We start from the raw sequence: 19,538 nt of genomic DNA, 5'->3' as shown, positions 1-19,538 counted from the left end.
AATAGTGCAACACCAATTAGGACCAACTTTCTAACTAATTGAGTGTTCACAAGGCTGAAGTTATTGTAAGCGCTGAAACCTGACTCCTCTGAGGAACGCTGACACGTGCAGATACCTCTGTCCATAACATACCTAACATTTTAAATGCTGTGTCAGGTGGTCTCGTGGATGCCTTAGTTGTAAGCATTATATGTAGTCAGAGCATTTGTAGCACCAGGCTCCAGCATGGCATTTCTTCTCTGGAGTTTACAGCAGAGCTTTATTTCACCTTCTTCTACATCTGGGATCCTGCTGTCTTCCAAGTCTCCATCCATTCAGAATCTGTGAACTTGATTATTCCTGCCTTTGTGACCGTCCTTGACTGAATTTCACTTTATGGATTTTTGCTCAACTCCATAGTTTATGATCAACGTTTGACTGCACATTTTAATCCTAGTCTACTGCACACTCCTGGTACTGCTCAGCCTGAAACACACAGATCTGATTAGAGGTTCTCTCCATTCCTCACACCAACTTTTAAATGAAATATCAAACCACACCGGACTGAGAACAGTCCCATCTGACACCTCCACCCAATCTGACACAGTCTGAACTGTTACCAATTACAGTGCAGAGTTTCTTCTGAGTGAGCTGTGTATTTTGAAGTCGCTCCGTCCAACACACATTCCTGTAGCTTCCCAGACGGAGCTGTACTAGCTTTCCTGCTTTTATGCTGCTATCTAGCTCACAGAGAGAAGACATTACCTTGGAATGACATGCAATGAGCAAGCTTTTGTCTCACACTGTTCAGTAGTAAATTGAAATTCGAGTCTACTAGAAATTATTCTTCAGATGGACATCTTTGGTTCCCCTTTCATTAACAAGGTCTTGAGGAAAGAGTACAGTCTGGGATTCAGCAACAAGGGAATGTGATGCCTACCTCTTGCTTTCACTTCAAAGTCTTACAGAAAAGATGAAATCATGCAAACCCAAACTTTTCTGGCAAATTCATCTCTGTTCCTATTCCTGGGCTTGCAATCCCATTTCCAGCTGCAAGTTCCACTTCTGCAAGTGAATTTCCACTGTTTATGAACTTTGTCCTAAGGTGCTACATGTCAGGGAGTGAGGTGCAGTCTTTATGTGAGGTGACACCTGGTGAAACTTCTCACTCATCACACATACCACTGCAGATAAAACAAGATGCTCCAGGCTGCTGGAAGGAGCTGCAGGCAGAGGGTCCTGGCTTCTGAATGGGTCTGCCTGCCTCCTTGTTCAGACAGACCCCCAGTTTATTAATTTTTCCAACAAAAGGCCATCTTTCATTATGACTTTTGCAAGTGGAGGAGCCAAATACAAAATCTCCTGTGGCTGACATATTACAGTTTTAGCTTGTGGGACTGGCAGAACAGAATCTTGATTTTTTTTCCTGAATCCCCACTAAATGACAGCAGTATATCCTCTCTGGCAACGTGTAGAGATGTATTTGTAAAAACGTATTTCAAGGCACCACGTTGTAGCTTTTAATCATCCCTGTTAGGTGATACCTAAAACTCCAAGCAAACCACTAGGTCAAAATGCTTCTCTCACTGTCAGGTCTTACACCTCGGTAGTGCAGAACACCAGCTTAACACAAGTCCAGAACCACAGCAGAAAGGCAGAAGTGCTGGGCAGGTCCACGGAGTTCAGCCTCTTGGCAAGAGCACCCAATCTCATGTGTGCTGTCACAGAAAACTTGCTGCAACATCCCTGTTTAGATGGGCTCTCTTAAAACTACAAGCTCTACTGCAGAAACACAGCACTTAGCCCCTACATACATCCCCTTCAGAAGGTAATTCCTTCCCAGTTACCACAGCACACTCACAAGTCTCCTGTACCAGGCCTGATGCAATCATCTACCTTTTGGATTAGGTTTCTAAGGCCTGCACACAACAAGCCCCTTTCTCTCAAGTTGCCGATAACACAACATTGAGGACGGGACAGAAAGTAATACCCAATTCATCTTCTGGGGACTCTGAAATTATTTTCAGCATGGTTCCCTTTGAGAAAGAGTGAATCTGGTAGACGTCCAAATTCAGTTCAGGAGCTCCCAATGTCCTTTGAGAGCTGCACGCAGAAAAAAAAATATATATTTTTTATTTATATCTATCAATGAAACAACCGGCTCAATTGAAACCGGAAGAGCAGAAGTGTCAGCTTCTGAAGGGACTGCGATACAGATGGCCCACCAACGTAAAACACATTCTAAACAGGAATTCACTATACCATCCAGTTCAAAGAGTTAATCAGAGGCATGAAACAGTGCAAAAAAAATACTTTAAAAACTAGTTTCAAATATTTAACTTGCATTACAGAAACATGGTGTTGCTTGCATAGCAAAGCATCCCAGAATAGCTGCAACAGTTCAGGTCCTCTTTAAATCTCTTCTGCCTGAAGGTTTGTGTGGATGAGGCTAAACCTTCTTCGGTGCCATGCTTGCACACACTCTCCAGTATCTCGATGTTTTCAAACAGCTGACAACTGAAATTAGTTACCACAGAAAAGACACAAACACTATCGTACTAATTGCGTTTGAATTCACTCATTTAGTGAAAAACCTACATTAATAAATAAATAAATAAATAATCCCTAAGGTAGAAACAGCAAGATCCCTAAAGCTCAGCTCCAGTTCAGCCTGCTACCAACTGCACTGCTGCCTTTGTGCTATGGCCTTCTTAAGGCTTTCTGCTTTATTGTGCAACACCTGTACCCTCTGACCATTTACACATGAGAACAGCTCGCACTGCCAACAGCTTTGTTTAAAGTTACTAGAAAACACAAAAAGAGTACACTGGCCTTGAGAGGACAGAGTGAATGATCTAATATGTCCCATCCATCTGCCGTCTGTGGAATCCTGGCAATGAAGCCTCCTCTTGTCTCGAGGAATTTCCTTTACTCTCGTGTCTTTAACCTCAGCAGCACAAGATACTCCTCCATCACTCACACAAAGTGACAGCTCAGTATTAGAACAGCTCTGCACAGGAACCCAAAAACTCTGGTGCAAAGCATGTTCTCATTTCTCCTCCAGTATTTGACAAGACAGAAGTAAGAGATGGCAGCAAGACTCTGAACACAGACACAGCTAGAGGTGAAGCTTACATACAGGGATAAAAAACAGGAACGTTCCCCTCATCTCCCCCTTAATCTCACATGCAGGATAACGAGAGGTAGGTTAGTCACTGAATTTGTAAGAAAAGACATGGCACTCCGCATGTCAGGCGTTACTTGGCCCCTCAAGTATTCTCCTGGAAGAAATCCAACCAGGCCTTCATCAAGGAGCCATCCCATTCAACACTCTGACAGCAACATTAAGTCCACACATTTCATAACTATTCTCTTGAAAAGCAGTGGGGAGGGAGCTGTAATTTTCTTAAGTGTTTAATTTTTGAGCACAACACAAACCAGCTGGTTAAATGGGCAAGAGTTGTGGAAAGTCACTGAAAGAAGATACTGTTCTTTGTTGCCACCCCTTCCAACTGTAGGCACTTCACATTGACGGCCTAAGCCTCATTTCCTATTCCTGATAAAAACAAACAAGTTATTGCAGCAGCAAAGAAGCTCAGATACTGCTTCAGCGGGTGGTTTCAATTCCTCTTCATTGTTATCTGCTTTTCACTTGAAAGGCATCAAAACAAACAGTGGACACCAATTAGGAACCATTCCTCTCTTTTAGCACTTCCATATGCGACGGGTAGCATGGTGTGCGCTTCAAAAACCGCTGCTGTAAACACACCCCACCCTTCCTCCACCACCTCAGACAGGAATTTCTGTAACCGAGTGAAACAGGGTGGAGATTTGGGGGAAAATGTTTTTATGATAATTGTACTCACCACATTCACAGGACTGACAGAATTACATGTCATGTCCTCCTCTTTTCCAAAGGACAACGCTGGCAGCAACATCATGAACTTCCCAGCACGCTCTGCATTAGTCCAAAGCCTCCTTGTCCTGGACAGAAGCGATGGCTTAGCCAAGTCCCACAGCCTTCTGGCTTTTCTCACCTGGCTCTTAACAACAGCAACAACCTGCTCTGTTTACACAAAAATGCTTCCTCGGGCTCATCCTCCCTCTATTAACGAGCCAATGACATCAACGCATTGCACTGGAGTGGGATGGGAAGGAAGGCAGGTTGCAAGAAGTAGCAGCCATCAGAAGATATCTCCAGATTTGGGTACTGGAAGTCAAAGGACCCAGCCCTTACACAGAGCCCACCGCCTGCAGAAGCGACAAATATGCCACGTGGGAAATCTCCCCAAGCTCTGAATGCCCCTGTAGGTTTTAAACCTCAGACTTCTCCAAAAGGCCAGGAGCACATTTTGCACAACACTTGCATTAGGATAACCTCTATGGACAGGTCTCCAAAGCAGATCATCCTGAAATCTGTGGCTTATGAAGATGGAATATTTAAAAAGAAAATGGAAAAGAAAAAAGGAACATCTACTGGAGAAAGTACTGTATCCTAAAACACCTAGGACTGAAGAAGGAAATTAAAATGAAGACAACACTATCAAGACCTTGCATGGACTCTTCAGAACCCAGGCCTGAAGTTTTATTCCTAAGTAATTCAAAAGCTCAACTAAGTATAAAAGTTACAATAGCTAACTGATCAACCAGAGATGTGGTTATGATTGTTTATACAGATCTAACAAAATATTTCTCAAAGGATCTTAAGTCTGCTACCACTGAATCTTTGATCACAAAAAAAAAAAAAATAAAATAAAAAAATAAAAAAAAAATACCGTACCCCAGGTCTCCATGCTTCTGCTCTGCTGGCTGTTCAAATTGTTCAAAAGCAAGTCCTAAACTGCTAAAAGCACTGGCACCACTGATGAATAAGAATTGGCAGCATTTGCCATTCAGGAGCCAAGGCAGCTCCAACCCTTACCATCCCTAACATGCAAAAATGAAGGCTCTGACCAATTTCACAGACCTTCTGTTCTGGTAAATCACCAGTTTTGGCCTTTCCTGCAATTTCAGGATCACAAGCACCACCCCACTTGTTTCCATATGCCAAAGACAGTCGCATGGAAGAAAAAAAGTGAAACTTCCCAAGGACACCAGGAACACTGGCTGAGCCATGGAAGACCTTTACCTCGCCACTGGCATCCATTGTGTTGATGGGAGAACCTGGTCATGGTTTACCACAGCAGCAGGAGATCAGGAGCTCAAGGCAACCAGACCAGTGCTTCCTTCTCAAATCTAGCATTCTCCCACTGCACCCACCTGTCCCTAGAGAACAGGCTAATCAATTAGTTATGCCAGCACCCACAGGCAAGCAGAAGCTGGTAAAGAAGCCCCACATGCTTGTCCCTTTCTAAAGAATTAGCAGAAACCTGCCAGCTCAGTGTGAAAGGATCCAGGCAGCACCTGGACACAGCCCCGTACCAGCCCTATCCATGGTAGGGTTACGTTCACTCCTGATTAGAAGTAGAAATTAATAGAAAAGCCATTAATTATGAATAGGTGTGTCTGTCATTTGTGAGTTAAGAAATACATAGTACTAAGAGGAACAGAAAACATCCATTATGTTTGAGAAAGAAGCAAGTAACTTATCAAACTAAAAAAAAAAAAAAAAAAAGGATTCTTTCCACACCACAGTAATTTGATGGGAGCTAAAAAATGGGACAACGCAACAGTATGGCATACAGCTTGTCTAATTATGTTAAAATAACATCTGTAGATATTTAGCACTCCAAATATTTTGACATTAGGTGCTGAATAAAATTCTCCCTGTTCAGATTAAAAACGTCCAAAAAAATTAAACGACTCCGATGCTGGAATGCAGTGTCAATGTCTTTGGAAATCTGTCAGGGATTTTTTTATATATATATATTTTTTTTACTGTATATCGAAAGAGAAGATGAACATTTAGAAATTGTTTAAGTAGTCACACAGCACTGATGCCAGAAAGCTCTCTCAGCAGGCTGCATATTCTTCCAACTGTGACCACACACTCCAGGAACTCCTCAGAAAACTTGAGCACGGGTGACACATGTTCTGCCTGCAGCCAGAGGTTGCTGCATGGTCAGCAGGCATGGGAGCGGATAAGAATCGGGTGACACACTGGAGACTTCTGGTGGCCCTTACATTGAAGAGGAAAGCAGGAACACAAACAATTGGAGGTATATCATATGGAGGAGTAGGAAATATGTGCTACTGAGGAAAATATTCGTAGATATTATCCAGCCCCAGCATACTGCAGGTACGCAAATACCATTCCTCGGAAAGCCACGTTGGTGCATCAGCAATTCCATCAAGGATGATCAATGTGTTCTGATGTTTTTTTCCATGAAAAAAATCTTTGAAGATAAGTCTACAGAGTTAGCTACCACATTTTACTACCTACTTAGCTCTTTATTAATTAGATGATTATTAGGAAGTTCAGGTTGCACGTAGTCAGAACATTCACAGAGCAAACACATCTAGCAAGCATTAAACTTCCAAATGGAAAGGTATTTCCAGAAGTAGGTTTACTATGTGGAAACACATTTTGCTCACATATTGAGACCTTATTTTCAGTCCCATTTCACTAAAGGAATTAGAGCCATTCCCTATCAGAGAACTACAGACGTGCAAGGATACGTGCTAGATCCAGACCTGAAAGGAAGGTGCCTCAGTTTGCAATGCATCCGCAGCATTACCTGCCCTGCTAACCAGCCAGCACTATGCTGATAACCTCTGGGAAGAGTTCACCATTCAAATAGTTTTGGCTTTATGACAGCGACAGACTTTACCATCACTTCCAAATGGTGGTGGCTACAAGCAAGGGGGAGAAACAGGAAGGAACCGAAGTACTGGAACAGAGAAAACTCACAAGCTCAGCTCCTGAAGAGAACTACCGTGATGGTCAGCGTGACTCCACAATCACCATGTCGTGCTTTCACAGACTGGCAGTTCTGTGTTTAACAGTCCACAGGGAGCAAACCAAGACCTGAGTAATGATGTCCCACCAACACCACACTCAACGTTAAAATTAAAGACCTGGATAGGTCTTTCTGAAAACCCATGAAAGCGCTCTAAAACATTAAGTCTCACGGCCTCAGCAAATTTTGTTTTAACTGCATTTGCTAGCCTAAGATTTTCCCAGCAGCATTGTTCCACATTTCTCCTCCTGAAACAAAAAAAAAAACTTTCTGAACAGGCAGCAGAAGGGTTTTGTGCTCTCTCGTACCAAGAAGAAAGGTCCTATTTTCTTATGCTGCTTTGAAAACGGTAAGCCCATGGGAAATTAACAGGTTTGAGAAGTTTCAGGATAAGATACAAACAACAGTTTTAATTAAAAAGTAGATTAAGAAATCCAAGAACTGGCAGGGGTGTGGGAGGGAGTAAATTCTCAGATTAAAACATTACTTGAACAGAACAGTACCACTCAAATTTCCTATCCTCCTTGTATCCCTATGGTGTTTTTACCAAAAAAAGAAAAAAACAAAAACCACCACATACTAAACCCACAAACAAAAAGAAACAAAAAGCTTGGAGTCCTAACGGAATCGCTTTAGAGGTGCCAAGGTTACTCTGGAGCTGCTCCTTGCCCAAATAGCTAAGCTGTCTCCCATCAATCTACTTCTGGGGTAAATAGGATACTGGCTACCATCCCAAACGCAAGCAACGCAAACAAACAAGAAAGAAATCTATGCGATATTCATAAAGTAAAGTAAGAAGATATTGCCTAGCTGGAAAGCTCTAAGGCTTTGCTGAGCCCCTGAACTTCCTAGGGACACTTTTCCTCTCCCAAGAGATTACACTTGCCTTTGAACTTTCAGCCATATAGAAAAAAGGCTGAGTTGAAATGTCAGCATCATCTTGGATTCAAATCAATCAGCTTGATGCATGATTGCAATAGCTAAACCACTTCACCTCTGCACTGCCCTCGTCCATATGTTCTTTATATCAGCAGTCAGCAGACTGGGTGGCTCAGTGGATTCATTTCCTGTCCTAGGCTTGGGCTCCAGTTTAAACAAAACAAAACAAAAAAAAAAAAAAAAAAAAAGGAAAACTGAAAAATAAAAATTAGCATCTACTGACAGTTAAATTCACCAGACTTGTTTGCATCAAGTCTTTCTCTGTCCAAGACAGTTGAAATAAACCCTTCAGTAAGTCCTGGTACAACTGGTGAGTTAGTCAAAAATATATTCAACAGCTCTACAAAAACAGTCAAAGAACTAGAAACCTTTCAGATGTTGATATACTGTTGGATGAGAAGGCGGCAGCAAAGGGACAGGGGGAGAGCCCTGAACAATGTTGGCATTAAAAGGAAAGCAGATTACCAAGGTGGGAATGGCTGCTTCTAAATTAATAGCTCACTGAGTAGCAAAATCTCCACCCACTCTCAGGGCTGGGCTTCCTCCAGATGATGCTCTTCTTCAGCTACAATGCAAGAGTTAAATTCCCAAGATAACGTAAATCTAAACAACGTGCAACCTTCAGCATTAACATAGGTGCCTGCCAGCTGGTGACAGTTAAGTGGTTACTTTCTCAAGCTAAACTTATTAGCTAAGGGTCAGGACATTTTGTAGTACTCAAATTGCATTTAACAGCTTGCTGGATTGGTGTGCAGCCCGTTACCAGGGAAGGAGAGATTTCTTATTGTGGGTGTGTTACAGCAAACCGGTCACATCAGGAGTCTGCCATCATTTGGGGCTGGCCATGCACGCTGTACCCTCGCGTTTGGAAATGCCTGCACTACAGCGTTTGAACGATTGCAAGTTCTTTGACCGCTTCCTTGCTTTGTCCTCCCACCACCTTATCTTCCCCCATAAAATGCACAATGAAATAAAACAAAGAAAAAGGGCAATGAAGGCCTCCTAAAAAGACAGCTAGTAGAAAGAATCCATCTTCCAGATAGGCTACAGTGGCTCCCCCAAAGACACTGTTACAGAACAGGACAAAAAAGGGTGAAGCATCAGCCCTGCTCCCTGGGGATTAAAGCAGCAGCCAATGCCTACGATGCCTCAAGCTGCAAAAGGCTCCACCAGCCTAAAGAAGGGACCCCATAGCTGTGCCCACACACATACAACTCCCCAAACTACTCTGTGCTTGATCAGTCCATTATCTCCTGGCTTAAGCTGCCCTGTTCACGAAGATGCAACCTTTCCACTCCAGAGAGCACTGGAAAAGCAAACATCTTTCTGTCCCTGGAAACAGGAGGCATCCCGAAGCAGAAGTGCAAAGCCACTGTGGTCGCCATTCTGTTGACAGCAGAGAGCACTGGCTGTCAGAAAATCAGAGCATTTGCTACACAGCAAGAACACAAGTCAAAAATAATGAAGGCTCCATCTGCCTTTAATCGTACCTACCTTACAACAACTTCAAAAGCTCCAGCTGCACAAATTAAATATTGAGATGAAATCTAATTGATACCAAAAAAACGACCATATTTTGAGACTCTACCCCACTAATTTGCTGCAGCTTCACATTTGTACTGTTCTTGTATTGTTTGTCTAGCTCTGGTTTTGTCTGCTGTTTGCAGTAAGACCCACGCAGGTGCAAGCACCCTTCCCTCTCACCATCCGCAGTGGGAGAGAGTGCAGAAAGGAACAAGTACAACACGCTTTGAAACAGGTTGCCAAGTGTACCAAGTGGAACTGCCAAAAAGCCCTAAAGAAGTCTTTTCATCCTCTTCTACTTACAGTTCCAGGTGACACTACCATTAAGAACTTGTATAAGGATCAAGTAAGTACTTTGATTTTAAAACTGCTGCCTCTGGACATCCTGAGGTCCCGTGCAAACCACTGGAATCAATATTGCTGCTAGAAAGTAAAGTGGCATAACTCTGTTCTACTAGAAAGGGCTCTTTTTTCTTTCTTTCAAGAATACGGGACTGTCAGTAGCTCCAGATGTTTTATGGAGGAAATAAGGTAAAAAATAAAAACTAAAAAAGAGCTCCTACATGGAAGCACAAGCTTGCTACTGGCTTTCTGCTCACACTCCGCAGCCCATATCCGAGCCCAAATGCACAGATCCACCTTGAAAGCCGGCCGTGTAAAATTGTCACCTCGTTCCACAGACCTTCTCCTGCGAGATCACTGCTGACTTTCTCAAACAAGCTTATGTTGGCTTTTTATTTCCACTGAACTCTGCAGAGACAGATCTGGCACAGCGGGAGGGAGCTGGATTCTCTCCTTTACACCGGCAGCACCACTGCGCTGTAATCGCTCACACCTGTCCAAACCCACAGGCAGGACGGGGCTGCACACACGGGCTTCTCGGGTCCCCCGTCAGGTCCTCGGCCAGGCTGAACCCCAGCTACCTGGGAAATAACAGTTCTGCCCCCGTCCTGAGCATCCCTCTCCCCTGCCGCAACAGGCAAAAAGCCAAGCTGAACGCAGGGACTTCTTTCCCAAGCTCACTTCTTTCAGCAGTGTGAAATGCTGAATTTCAGCTAAAACGCAAAGCTCTCTCCTGCACACTTCAATTTAGGGCAGCTCTGCCACACCTTAGACTTCTCTTGAGCTTCTGGGAAGCTATTGTTTCCTCAACAGCCTGAAGGGAGCTGCTGTCTGCAACCATCTTTGCGACTGTAACAAGACAACTTCCTACTTGGAGATTTGCCTGAATTGTGTGATGAGCACAATGACAATAAGCTGTAGCTACAAACTGCAGTCTTAGAGACCTTCGGTGCTCCCAGTGACCCCTCAGCAGCCAGCAGAGGCCGGCTGCAGAGACCTGATGCGAATGAACAGAAAACCTCAATCCCATTTCTCTCCCATCCATAAACCAGAGGTTCGGGTGATGCTGTGTGCCTACAAATGAATTTTGGTGGAGAAGCAGAACTTGTTTCTATGCCCCAGAAGCAACAGTTAACAGAAGAGAACAGCAGGAAGGAAAATATAAAAACATGCCCTTTTTATGCATCATGATGAAAAAGGGAAAAGATTTTCCCTTCTAGCTCTGGAAAGAGCTAGCCCTGTGTTTTTTTCTATGTGAAGGAGCAGGCACCAAACTCAAAACTGTGTTTTATATCCACTGTGCAACCTGGATGTTGCACCAATGAGACAGGGGGAGGGTGAGAAGAAGGAGGTGCCTCGTTTAATTCAGTCCTCTGGAAACACATATTGTGTCCGGACCTTACGAGCATAAATCTTACAGGCAGCCACTCAAGGAGCAGCTTTCACCAGCTACAGCAACTGATGGTGATGACAGCGAGATGTGGAAAAGATACAACATTGACATGGTGAAGGCACATTTCCTGAAAGACCATACAATGGGGACACCAAATACGAACACATCTATAAGGAGGGCACCCCTGAGTATCCATTTCTTTATTTCCCTTCCTCCTGTTCAGGATTTTTTGCAAACATTTAGCATGGACTGTTTTCCAAGATCACCCTTTGGACCTTGTGTGCAAGCTTTCAGATAATGATGGGGAGCGAAGAGAATAGGCAACTTGCTCCTGTGTTTGAGAGGCATGAAGCAAATGAACAAACCCAGCTCAACCCATATTGTCCACCCCCACGTGCCCCTTTCTGCTCTTACAGAGCGGATGCACTGCTGGATAACTTACCCTCTTCGCAGTTGCTCCCCGTGAAGCCAGGACAGCACCTCCACTCCAGCGTGGTCACAGTTCGGTAGGACATTTTGTACGTGGGCCTGATAAGAGTCCTGTAACTAACACAAGCAAGCAGTCAGTAGGATGTACTTTTCTACAAGTCACAGCACATCTTCCTTCCTAGAAACATCCTCAGTGCACCCAGTCACCCCCAGCTGCAGGGAAGAAAAGAAAAGGCACTTAAAATAACAGAACAAGTGTTTACCACAGCGTGGAGCTGATTCTCCAACCCTTATTTGTCTCCGTAAGCCCTCATACTCTTGGCTCTTTTCTCACCTCTCCCCCAGGTAACACCAGTATGCTTTATGGTGCTCTCATCACTACCAAGTTGCTTCAAGTAGCAGAGATGACGACTCGTTGCCCTTGCTCCACCTCCACGTGGGTTCCCTGATGTTTAGCCTTTCTTTGCTAAGTGCTCAGAGTTTCCAAGACATTATTTCCACAAAAATTGCATAAATCTCTGTCAAACGTCTTCCTTCCTCCCACCCTTGCCACTTAGACCTGGGGTCTCCCAACGCACCTGCATGCCACGTCACGCACAGCACTACACGAGCGATCTGCGTGCAGCCTCCTCCCAGTTAGCTAACCCGCGGCTGTTTCCTCTATCTGAAATTGGGCTGCGCTCTTCCTCAGCACAGCTGAGGTTCTGCAGGACACCACCTGCTCTGCGGACAGCACACAGCATCCTCGGGGTTCCATTCACATCACAAGAACCGCCATGCCCCACTGGAAACCAGAAGGCTGTCTGCAGACACGAGCAAATCCCTGTGAGGCACCAGCCTTGCCTTCTGAAGTCAATGCAGACTGACAGTCGCATAAGATCCAGCTTTTGTTTTAAAACACTGGCCCTTCAAAGCTGACAAATCGGAGTTCTCCCCACATAGGCCAGACAAGTCACTGCTGTTATTCATGCAGATGAAAGAAAGCACAGAAGTTGTGCTCTACAAGTTCCCCTCAAAATTCCTACTCGTACTTAACGGCCAAAGGAATTTGGCAGGCACAGGGAGAGGCTGAAGCACTGGGATTACAGCGCTGCAGGCTGCAGCTTTCTGCTTCTCTCTCAAGGCTGGGCAGACGCAAGCCCAGAGCCTCCAGGTCTCTGCAGGGAAGAGCATCCTCAAGCAGCACCGAGAGCCTCCAGGTCACAGCCTGCCCTGCCTACAGCTCTGCCCCAGCCCAGCCGTGCAAAAGGCCAAGACAGAGCTAGATGTCTCATGAACCTAATCTAAACCCCTCTGTAAAGCGCAGCAGGCACGTGTGCATCTGAGACAGCACAGCAGCGACAGTAGAGCTGTTAATCTGAAGAGCAGTAACATGCACTTACCAGGAGAGGCTGCCCATGTATGGCTTGGAAAACAGGCAGCATCTCACTCGTGGTAACAGGCTTTGGGGAACTCGTTTCTCAGGAAGCTGTGGCTGATTATTTATGCCAGCTGCCAAACACAGAAACCAACTTCTCCCATAGACACTGGATAACAGGATCTGCACGAGCTTCTACTGAGCACGCAGCCGCCTGCTCTTGGAACAGCATTGCCCAGGGATGGGAGAGCAACGCTGTCTCCCTTGAACGCTATGTCTTCACCCTCCAAGTTGCCAAAAAGCACAACAGTTACTGCTAATTCCAGCAACTGTGATCCAGGCACTTGTCATATAAGGGCTGGACAGAGCCAGCTCATTCCACCTAGCACTTCTCATCTCCGCATTCAATGGCATTCAGGAGTCTGCAGCCACAAGCAACCCTGAGGACTTGGCACCGCGTTGGTGTAGGTGGTGTGTTTTGCTTTTGTTTGGGTTTTGCTTTTAAAACAGAAGGACCTAAGTCACGGAGGCTTGAAATCTCCTCCTGAGCATCTCTCAGAACAACTCTGGAAAACTTCAGAAACTGAACCCAAGTCTCCCAACTCCCAGTCTTGGAGTTGGACTTGAGACATCTTTCCACACTTAAGCCCCGGACCATCAGTCAGAAGTTCATGACTTTGTCACTAACACCACAGTTGGATTTGACCTTGAGATGAAAGTCTCCAGCCCTGTTACCAGCGTCTGGAGCCAGCCAGTCTCCAACCACACCGTGATTTTAAAACCATGTTTCTGCCAACACCAAGATGTTAAAGCTCTCTCAAACTTCATTATGAAGTGTGGAGAGTAGCTTGAGCCAGACTGGAATCTTGGCAGCAGTTCTGTGATGGGGAAGTAGCTGTAGTTTTAATCCTCAAATGAGAAAGGACTTCTCAGGGCATGACAAAGTTAGAGCTCAACCATCACAGCCTACCACCCACCCTGAATTTCCTGGAACAGTCCTGACGTTTGCAGCTCTGTTCAGCATTGTACAAGTCAGGCCTGTGAAGGAGTCCCAGCCTGCTACCTCCACTTTGCTCTGAAGTTGGTCTCTTCTTCAGAGCATCGTTTTGTGACACGGCACCAAGGTCTGCTATGACATAATCTCACCGGATCACACCACACTTACTGCTGGCTGCTGTTTTAGGAGGGGAGTAAAGAAAACTCCTCTAAAAAAGCATAACCAGTGCTTCTGATAACCAAAGAATCCCTTTCACATTCATATTGCTCTTGCACTCAAAGCAAAGAAAAGATACCTGTGAAAGATAAGCCTCAGAATGAAAACGTGTGGAAAACGTAACGGGTATGAAAAGGAGCTGTAGGAGAAGAGGAAAGTCTTTCCCTTGGATGCCACCTAGGCCACAAACACTGGCACAGAAATACTGCAAAACCACCGTAAGAGAGGAGGTTAGGATGAGCCACAACCCCTTTTGTTCCCAGGGAGCTGAAGGACGTGCTCAGCACATGCAGTCCCCTTCAGTAGAAAACCTTGAAACACTTCACAGAGAAGTGAGCTACCAAGACCTGCAGCTCCACTGCAAGACGGACACATTTACCAACTCGCTTGCTGAGGCTCACAGCCAAATCCCAGGGGTCAGGGCAGTATGGGAAGAGGAACCCAGAAATCTCAGCCAGCAGCCACCGCCGTTACTAGCTCAGAAAGAATCGGGAAAGCCAGGACTCCAAGAGTCTGCCCTCCCCTGCAACTATTCCCATGGCAATGAGGTATCAACCCAGTAGATCCAACCCTGTCCATGGTCATACAGCTATCATCTTTTGAGCATGGAAAATCCTTCTGAGTTAAAAAACAAGTGCTAACTCTACATTAAAAGATCAGAACGAAAAACTTTTGGTAGTTCTCCTAATGTTTGGGGCACGTGGCCTGATTTACAGACATGCCAAAAAAACGAAAACACCTTGTGGAAAATCAGCACGTCCTGAAGTCACACTTCCAATTTGTCAGGTTGCACGCTCGTATCTTGAAATGCTTGGCTGCCCTGGAGAGATGGGAGGTTGGGAAGGGTTGGGCAAGTGCTGACATAGAAAAGAGTATCCTGTGGGTATGTATATCCCAGCAACATATCCAAGAAATCCATTTCCCCAAGAAGCTATTAAGAACACATCCGATTCCCAACACCATCCCCACTCCAGGCAGACCGTGATAACTATCCCGACGCCTACCGGGCACTGATTACACCAGGTGGCTTCTCTATGGATTACCAACAGGATACCTTCACCCCAAACCAGAGCCAGAGCAGACACAGGGGCAGGGAGTGCCTTTATCATCATGTTGGTGCTTACAAGCATGGCAGAGACTACTACCCTCTAAATTTTCTGCTGCCCTGGCTCTGCCAGCTTCCTCAGCACAAAGCCTGTGGAGCCCCAGGTAAGAACATAACCAGGGGAGTTTCAATATGCTCCTTCGGACACCAGACAAAAACCACAACCTGCAGCTGCAGGAGGCCATTGCACATGCCCTGCCTCTGCCAAAAGGGAGGAAGAGAACTTGTTTTCAGCTTGCTCTTATCTGGTTCACACAACTTATCAATGGCCTAAAACCCAGAAAATTGGCACCTATACGCCTCCCATCCCAAGCTAGGCAAAGCATTGACCCTGTAGCAACTGAGTCTTCAGAAGCAGAGCAGACTGAAACAGATGATCCTGCAGAATTCCTTCTTTGTTATTCAGCAAACTAGCCCGTAAAATACCCCAAGGAGCAGAAACGTGCTCAGTTTAAATAAAAGTTTTTGTTGTTGTTGTTGTTGTTGTTTTTTAAAAAAATAAAAATAAAAAAACTACATCCAGAAATAAGAAATATTGAACAGCAAGAACAATTCAGGCAAGACGTATAGCCTGCTTACATTAAAAATACCATCAAAAGCATGTATCTGTGATAAGCCAAACCAGCTAGAATGCCGAGGGGTGAAAAAGATGCACTGGCTGGCAGTCAGCAAGGCACTGCAGCACATGGGCATTTTCTGTACTGCAGGAACACTCTCCCCTTCCATCTCCCCATCTCTGAGCAATGTTCAAAGATGACTGGTGAGCAACTTTATATTTGGGGTTTCAATGGCTCTTGCTGAAGCATGGGGGGCAGGTAAGACCATCCCTGTACAAGCCAGCTATGGGTTTCCAGAAAAGTGTCCACATTCTCTGAAGCCAAACAGTGCTACAGAGAGTGGATGCTCAAAGGCTAGAGTGAAATGGAACTATTTGACCACTGAGTACAGCAAAAAAATAGAAAGATAAAATCCTCACACAGCCTTGCTGGTAACAATCATTCTTCTAGGATGAATCAAGTAGGAGAGGAGTCAGAATATCCTGCCATAATCTGAAGAAGCAGGCTTCTAGATTTGATATATGGATTTTCATAGCAACAAGAGTTTGAAGCAGAAAATGTTTGCCTTCCAAAGGCTGTGCATGAGGTGTCAGCCTGTTCTCATGTGCTCTTAACTCCTGAGATACTATTTTACTGCCCACAATAGTCGCACACCCTGGTTCTAATCAAAATTGGGCTCATTTTGCCCTATCAGGGCAAGAAGTTGTCCTGCTCTCAAAGTCATAAGCCATGGTAAGGCAAAGGCAATGCTAACTCGTAATATACTTCTCATCTTTCCGGAGAGGTAGCATCACTTGACTGAAGGCCCAGGAAGACACAAAACCTCCTGCAACTAAACACAGGTCTTAAATCCGTGCCTAGTCTATGAAACCATCCTCCTCCATGAGCCTCAGGGAGGGTTGAGTACAAGTATGGCAGAATTGTGTGTTAGCCTACAGGTGCTGCAAGAGAATGACTGCTCAGAAGAAGAGTTACCATTCAGGTGCCTGGGTTTACCGGCAGATGGGTGCAACCATGAAGGCAGACTCCCAGAGGTTAGGTTGCCATTGAAACACAAAGCAAGAGACTTTATCCCTTCCTTCAGACAGATAAATAGTATGCAACTTTTCTAAGTACTCTAGGAGCTTCAGCCAGACTGCTGGAAAGCTGCCTGTTCACTTTGTAGTGTGACAAAGCAAAGGCATATCCTACGGCACGCAGAAGCTGAAGCCTCCACAACACAAATGGAGAGAGTTCAAGAGCAGAGATCTGCTGAAGGAAAGCCTCCAGCCAAGACCACTCCAAAGCAACTCAGCACCCAAGCTAAATAAAGAGTCTGGGGTGAAGGGCAAGAAGAGAGCAGCTCATCCCACCCCAGCCAAGATGACGACACTCCTGCAAAAGAAGCACAGCTGCCAGCTTCCCAAGAGCAAGTGAACAGACAGCAAGGACATCACGCAACCAAAGCTGCTGGGCTGGGGATCTCACAGATACTCCCCTGTCAAATGCCTGATCCTCAGCGGCAGTTTGTGCAAGGAGGAAAAGAAACATAGCATGAATGAATGGGAGACAGGAAACTGACTAAATCCGTGTCTGGCCACGCTGATGTCTGCTTGTAAGCAGCGTCTCTCCACCAGAGAGCCCCTCTCAGCTGTCACCGCATGGTTGAGGGATGCCTTTTTCTTTGGCTGGCGTCCCTTTTGCTAGTGAGCAGCCTGATAACGGGTGCTGGCAGAATGAAGGCTCTCCCTGATACGGCTGACTCCCTGCAAACAAGGAGATGAAAACAGTTTATTTCAAGTCACAGCTGGGAAAAGTACTATAAAGCCAAAATAATGCCAGTAGCTTACTGACATTTCGCTGTGCTTACAGTCAAGCATAACACCACATGAATCTGCCTGCGCATCCCCTTCAAGCACAGGCACCAGAAGTCTTGCTGAAAGAAGAACAGGAGAAGGGCCAGAAGGTCTTTAAGTTTGTCCTTCAGGCAAAAGGGAAACTTATCTATATAGTACCTGGGCGACCACAGGGATTATAGAGAGCAAGACCACTTCTAGCCATAAACAGACTTGGAGTGAGCCTGACACACCCCAACGACCAGACCTGCAGAAAGCTGAAGCCACAGAGGTGCTGACGTAGAGTAGGAAAGGAGGAAACAAGTTATTTGATGGGAACAAAGCATTGGCTGGGTAAAGTACTCTTGCTGGAGCTGTCTTCTAGTGCAGATATATGCAAGTTTATGACAGCACTGAGAACTGTAGATAAAATGGAGAAGTTCCTTCATATTACAGGAACAAACTTGAGGACCGGTGAGCTACAGAAGGCAATAGGTTTAGTGACACAACACGTTCTTTGGTTCCCCGCCCGTGAAGCACGTGCAGGTTTCCTCCTGAGTTTTGGGAAGCGTGAGGATAGGATGCTATCACAATTGATACCATTTACTGCGTTCCTATGTTGAACGTAACTGAGAATATCCTTGGTACCAGGAATTGAAGCATTCTGGAATTCAATCCTGCAGTAGCAGTACAGATGAAACATGAGCACAGGTGACCTTTGCCATTACAGGCTAAAGGCACATGGTGGCTAAGTGGACAGCCCATGACTGTTATGCCACTTCTCTCATTCTTTTTCGGGGGAAGAGTTGGTTTGAAACACAAAAAGAGGCAGTATTTGCTCTGACTGCATTGTCAGTACTCACAGATGCTTTTGTCCTGCACAATAGGCTCATCAAAGGAAAGAAAAAAAAATGAAAAGAGACTACTTCTAGAAGGGCAGCAGTGTCACCCAAAGCTTTCAGACATGTGAAAGTAGCTTCTGGGATCTGGGACAGATTTTCATTTTGAAAAAATAAGTATAGAATGACTCTCAAGCCCAATAGCTACTGCAGAAACTGACATAGGGCACCTGAGTTTCATTTTCTGCTCCGGTGAGTATTCTGTTCATCTCCAATGTGAGCTTTCAGAGACCTCTCCTAGGAAGTCCTGCAGCTTGGAGGATGGTATAAGCTTGCCTGCCTCTTCAAAGCCCATTTCTCCATGGAAAACGAAGGAAACCACATAGAACTTTTCCACTGTTAAGGGAACTTCACTAACAAGTGAGGTGCTGAATAGAAGAGGGACTCAACTGCCCTGCAACTTCAGGGAATTTCTCATCGCTATCCCTAGGAGTTTTCATCTGAAAACAGAAGACAGGTTTCACCTGAAACAGGAGAGGGAAAAGGGCATTTTTTTGAAGACATAGTATTCATTTTATTGAATGTGATGAGAAGTGTAGCTGTTAAAAAAATATAATAATTTCAGCTTGACTCCGAGCCTAGAGAAAGCCAGTTATTCTCATATCCCTAGGTGCTGGCAGTGTGACACAGGCAGGCAACATCACAGGCCCAGGAAGTAAGCTGTGACCAAAAATCTGCATGCACAACTTGCACACCACAACATCCATCAGTTTCAGTGGCTGTTTTTCATTCTGCTATCAGAAGTCAGATGCACTGCCAAAAAGAAGCAACCACCTATAAAAGATGTCTAGGATTAGGATAATTTATTTGACATCGCACTAAACTCTCGGGATGCCTGTGGCTTTGACTTCATTGCCATTTGTTCCTGGAGCTTGCTCTCTCTTACAGTGAGAGCACAGTAAATGATAAGGAACTGGCACGTGCTGCTCCAGCTTTACCTTTGTTGATAACTGGGTGGGCTCCAGCATTTGCCAGCAGCCTTATGGAGGTTTCTGGGAATGAGAGGTCCGAGGTCTCTCTCTATTTTGTGTCACATGATGCATAATTAGGACAAATTATATACTCATGCCCTTAGAAGGGTGCCATTG

At 45.1% G+C, this 19,538-nt stretch overlaps 1 protein-coding gene across 7 annotated transcripts in view; it reads right to left on the bottom strand.

Moving 5' to 3' along the window:
* COL26A1 (collagen type XXVI alpha 1 chain) overlaps positions 1-19,538 on the bottom strand; it is a 176,463-nt gene that overhangs the window by 129,881 nt on the left and 27,044 nt on the right. For 5 of the 7 annotated variants that reach the window (XM_035343212.1, XM_035343205.1, XM_035343208.1 and 2 more), the window contains exon 3: positions 11,519-11,622. In XM_035343212.1, coding sequence (XP_035199103.1) covers positions 11,519-11,622 — 104 coding nt within the window. The remainder of the gene's footprint in view (positions 1-11,518; positions 11,623-19,538) is intronic. The other 2 variants (XM_035343207.1, XM_035343211.1) reach the window with 1 other exon arrangement.

This window comes from Oxyura jamaicensis, chromosome 19 (genome assembly GCF_011077185.1).
Source record: "Oxyura jamaicensis isolate SHBP4307 breed ruddy duck chromosome 19, BPBGC_Ojam_1.0, whole genome shotgun sequence".
Taxonomy (NCBI): domain Eukaryota; kingdom Metazoa; phylum Chordata; class Aves; order Anseriformes; family Anatidae; genus Oxyura; species Oxyura jamaicensis.
Note: the sequence above shows the minus strand (reverse complement) of the source record. Positions and strands in the feature narration are given on the sequence as shown.